Here is a 4653-nt window from a genome sequence, read left to right as displayed (position 1 = left end):
AGAGTCGTCTTTTGTCTGCAGGCAGGTCAAGTTCGAAGATGGGCTTTATCGGTCCACGTTTAGGTATAGCTCCCATATAAGGGTACCCCCAATATGGGAGCGAATACGCTGAAATTTGCTACATTGGGTTCTTATTGGGTACTAAATGGCTCCACAAAAAATTATAAATATAGGTCATCATTCTCTAGTAGCCCCCATATATCGGTACCTCCTAATATTCAGTATTTTGGGGGTTTTGATCGTATTTTTCTGCCGAACTAGCTGTAATTTAGTATTTTGAATTCTTAATAGGTAACAAATCTCTCCACAAAAACTTATTAATATAGGTCAATTTTTCGGATAGCCCCCATATAAGGGTACCCCCAAATTTTCGGTAATTTGGGTTTCTTGAGCGCGTTTTTCAACCGACTTCACTGAAATTTGCTACATTGGGTTCTTATTGGGTACTAAATGGCTCCACAAAAAATTATAAATATAGGTCATCTTTCTCTGGCAGCCCCCATATATCGGTACCTCCTAATATTCAGTATTTTGGGGGTTTTGATCGTATTTTTCCGCCGAACTAGCTGTAATTTAGTAATTTGAGTTCTTATTCGGTAGCAAATCTCTCAACAAAAAATTATAAATATAGGTCAATTTTTTCGGGTAGCCCCATATAAAAGTACCCCCAATTTTCGATATTTTGAGGTTCTTGAGCGCGTTTTTCTACCGAATTCGCTGAAATTTGGTATTTTGTAGTCGTATATGGTAACAAATCTCCCCACCAAAAATTAATAATATTCGGTTCAGATTTAGATATAGCTCCCATATATATTTTCGTCCGATTTTAAGTAAATGGTACACCAAAATCCCTATATATCTTTCGATTTGCACGAAATTTGGCATAGGGTACTGAATTGAGGGAATTGAGCGAAATCGGATGCGCTTAATATTTAGCTCCCATATATAGTTTCGTCCGATTTTATGTAAATGGTGTACCAAAGTCCCTATATATATTTCGATCTGCACAAAATTTAGCATAGCGTACTGAGTCACGCCTGGAGTTATGTGCGCCATGTTTCGTGAAAATCGGTTGAGATTTTGATGCTATATATATATAGGTAAATGGCGTACCAAACATCCAATATTATTCACACTGAGACAAAATTTTGCACAGCAAACTAGATTAGGTCCAGTTTATGAAGTTTTAATGAAATCAGTTGAGTTTTAGATATATTTCTCCCATATAAGTTTATCCGATTATATGCAAGTGGTGCAGCAAACTCCCAATATTTGTCCGATTGAGAAAAAAATTTTGCACAGCCTACTAAATTAGGTCCTGTTTGATATTTATGATGTTTTGTTGAAATCGGTTCAGATTTAGATATAGCTCCCATATATATCACACATTTAGTTTCACCCCATTCCATTTCAATGGTCCTCTAAAGATTATGTGTCTGTTCTATCTACAGGATATTGTATATATTAGCATCGCTTTTTGTATTCAAAGTGGTGAAGGGTTTCATAGAGTCGGCTCGGTCCGACTTTTGAACTCAATTGGAATTGGTATATACATCCCATATACTGACTTCATGTTAATTGCGCACCAAAGAATCAACGGGTGTCTGACTGAGATTAATTGCTTTGCAGTGTACTGTAGCATACCGAATAGCCTGTGTCAAATTTGATTTAAATCGATTTACATAATTCAGTCCCATTTTACACATACGACTCTAATGAAATGCAATTTTGCATAGGTTGCCGATGATATATGTATGAATTGATTTAAGTCCGCTCACATATAGTTACAGAATTTTACATCTTTTATGATGCATCTCTTAAATATACCCAGTGGTAAATGATATAATTTAGCCGGCCTGCCTGTCATTGCCACCAATTCCGGTACACAGGTATTAATAAGATTTGTTTGTTTTTCTTTTTATACTGATAAATCATTTATGATATAACTGACGTAATAAACAACTTAATATATTTTACCTGCATCAATAAAAGGGGAATTTATTGCGCTGAAGGGTTCTACCTGTCCCAAAAGGGGTATGTTTTTAATTTTCTTAAAATTTTTGTAAACAACACCTGGTCCATGAGCAGGCAATGTACCTGTGCTGCATATATACCTGGATAGGATGATTGGATTATATTTAAGATGTGCCAATTATTATTTACATACTTAGTACTTCATAACTACTTAACAAGAAAGGTTCATAGTGCGCTTAAAAGTATTATTGTTTTAATATAAAGTGAAAAGTGTTCAATATATATTCTTATATAACCATTAGTACAATTGGAAATATTGGTAAGTGAAGTGTATTAATATAAATTACCAGAGTTACAAATCATTATTTCTAAAAGGTCATAGAAAACCAAAGTTCGAGGTTCAAGGCGGTCATAAAAATACAGTGGGACTAGATACATTTAGTGTACGAACTCATATATATATATTAAAACTTCAATATGCCCAGACTACGTAGACAATCGTCTCAACAACGTCAACGTTTAACGGCATTGAGAGTTCGTACGCATAGAGACCAAAATCCTGCGGATGGGGAAAGGAACGCTCGCATTTTAGCCACAAGAAGGCAGGATGCCGAATTTAGGGATGCCGAGCGTGAAAGAGACCGCATTGCTCGACAATCGAGGAGAAGGTCCTCCTTCAACAGAGCAGTTGAGCAGTTACGCGATATGGCTCAACATTCTCGTCGCCGATTGGATGAAAATTACCGACTTATAGAACAAGAACGCAATACGACGGAGCATTCGATCCGTCGAGAAAACGAAAGCTATAGGCAGGTGGAAAGAGAACGGGATGCCGAAGGACATCGTATACGCAGAGAAAATGAAAGCATTCGACAAACTGAAAGAGAGCGGGATGCCGAAGGACATCGTATACGCAGAGAAAATGAAAGTATTCGACAAATTGAAAGAGAGCGGGATGCCGAAGGACATCGTATGCGTAGAGAAAATGAAACTTATCGCCAAACAGAAAGAGAGCGGGATGCTGAAGAACACCGCATTCGTCGCCAGGACGTTAATTTCCAAACATCGGAACAAGAACGAAATACAGCCGAACGTTCACGTCGTCGGGAAAACGAAGACTATAGACAAGCGGAAAGAGAACGGGATGCCGAAGAACATCGTGTTCGTAGGCAGGACATAACGTATAGATTGTTCGAGCAGGAACGAAATACTGCCGAACATTCATTACGCCGGGAGGATGAAAGTTATCGACAAGCTGAACGAGAGAGGGATACTGAAGCACACCGTATTCGTCGACAGGATATTTCGTACCGCTTGTCCGAGCAAGCTAGAAATACCCGTCGCCGATTCATTCGTCGGCTTGATATTACATATAGACAGGCAGAACGTTTAAATGACTCGGAACAACATATTGTTCGAAGAACGAATCAAGTATACCGCATTTCTGAGCAGCAACGCAATACCCAACAACGTCGTGAAGCTAGACGACTTAATCGTATTCGAGCTCAGGACCAAACCCAAAGAGGAAACTCTCGCGTGAATAGTCATAGGTCAAATGCCGTTAACAGACAAATTGAAAACAGCCGTCAAGCTGCCAGACTTGCTTATATAAGGCAAAATCTTTCTCCGGAATCTAGAATAGAGAATTCAGAAAGGGATTCTGAAAGGCATCGGTCCGTACAATTTGAAGAATTTTCAGAACTAATTAAAAATGGGCCGACGGAAATTTGCATTTGCTGCGGGGACTATGGTTTCCAAACCAAATTAAATTTATTGTTAAAGATACATTTTTAACAAAATATCCCAATCTATCCGAAGTTTTCTTCCTCTCAAATACATTCCCATCCGAAGATAATAAATACAAATTTTGTAATACGTGTCACAAAATTTCTAACGGAGGGAGAGTACCCACAATTTGTTTATCAAATGGTTTGCACTTCCCAGAGATTCCAAGACAACTTCAAGGAATGACCCCATTAGAAGAACGATTCGTGTCGCCACGAATTCCCTTTATGCGAATTGTTTCTCTAGGATACAACCGCCAATGTGCTGTAAGGGGTGCCGTTGTTAATGTACCAATTCAATTAGATAAAACAGTGAATGTACTTCCACGAAACTTTAATCAAACGGAAGTTGTTCAAGTTCATCTAAAGCGTAGGCTACAATATGAACAAAGTTTCATGACCGAAACCATACGACCAGCAAAAATTTACGAGGCAGCAAGATATCTCATAAATACAGAACTGTATACGAAACATAATATAGTTCTTTCCGCGGAATGGTTGAATAATGTTAGTTCTGCTGAAGAAATACCTTTCGTTTCCAACGTGGAAGACGCAGAGGTAGTCTCTCAATTAATAAATAATAATTTAGCACAGGATGATATTGAAGAAGTGAACCCACAAGAAACTTTATTAGATAATAATCCTGTAGAAAATATGCCATTGCAGCGTATTTCCGTGGCTCCCGGCGAAGGACAGCGGCCGTTAGATATGCTCTTGGACGAGGATTCTGAGGAACTTTCCTATCCTACAATATACTGCGGTATTAAAAGAAATTGTAGTGCTAGTATTGGAAAAATTATTAAGTCTGAGGTTCGACGTTACGACAGACGGTGTGCACGGGTTGACAAAATTTTGTATTCTTATAAAAAATTAGAGTTTTCCCGCATTAAAAGCA

The 4653-nt window shown here is 38.1% G+C and overlaps 1 protein-coding gene across 1 annotated transcript; it reads left to right on the top strand.

The window, feature by feature from the left end:
* Positions 1-2451: 2451 nt before the first annotated feature.
* On the top strand, positions 2452-4518 carry LOC133324684 (RNA-binding protein 25-like; the record flags this gene model as incomplete). The annotated part of the gene is made up of 2 exons (XM_061533525.1): positions 2452-3469; positions 4006-4518. Coding segments are annotated over exons 1-2 (1531 nt in total), but the record flags the coding sequence as incomplete, so codon positions are not given.
* Between the last annotated feature and the right edge of the window lie 135 nt (positions 4519-4653).

This window comes from Musca vetustissima, unplaced genomic scaffold (assembly GCF_032173495.1).
Source record: "Musca vetustissima isolate MV318-11 ecotype Yass unplaced genomic scaffold, APGP_CSIRO_Mvet_v1 utg18122, whole genome shotgun sequence".
Lineage (NCBI taxonomy): Eukaryota > Metazoa > Arthropoda > Insecta > Diptera > Muscidae > Musca > Musca vetustissima.
The sequence above is the reverse complement of the archived record's forward strand: the minus strand, read 5'-3'. Positions and strand labels throughout refer to the sequence as shown.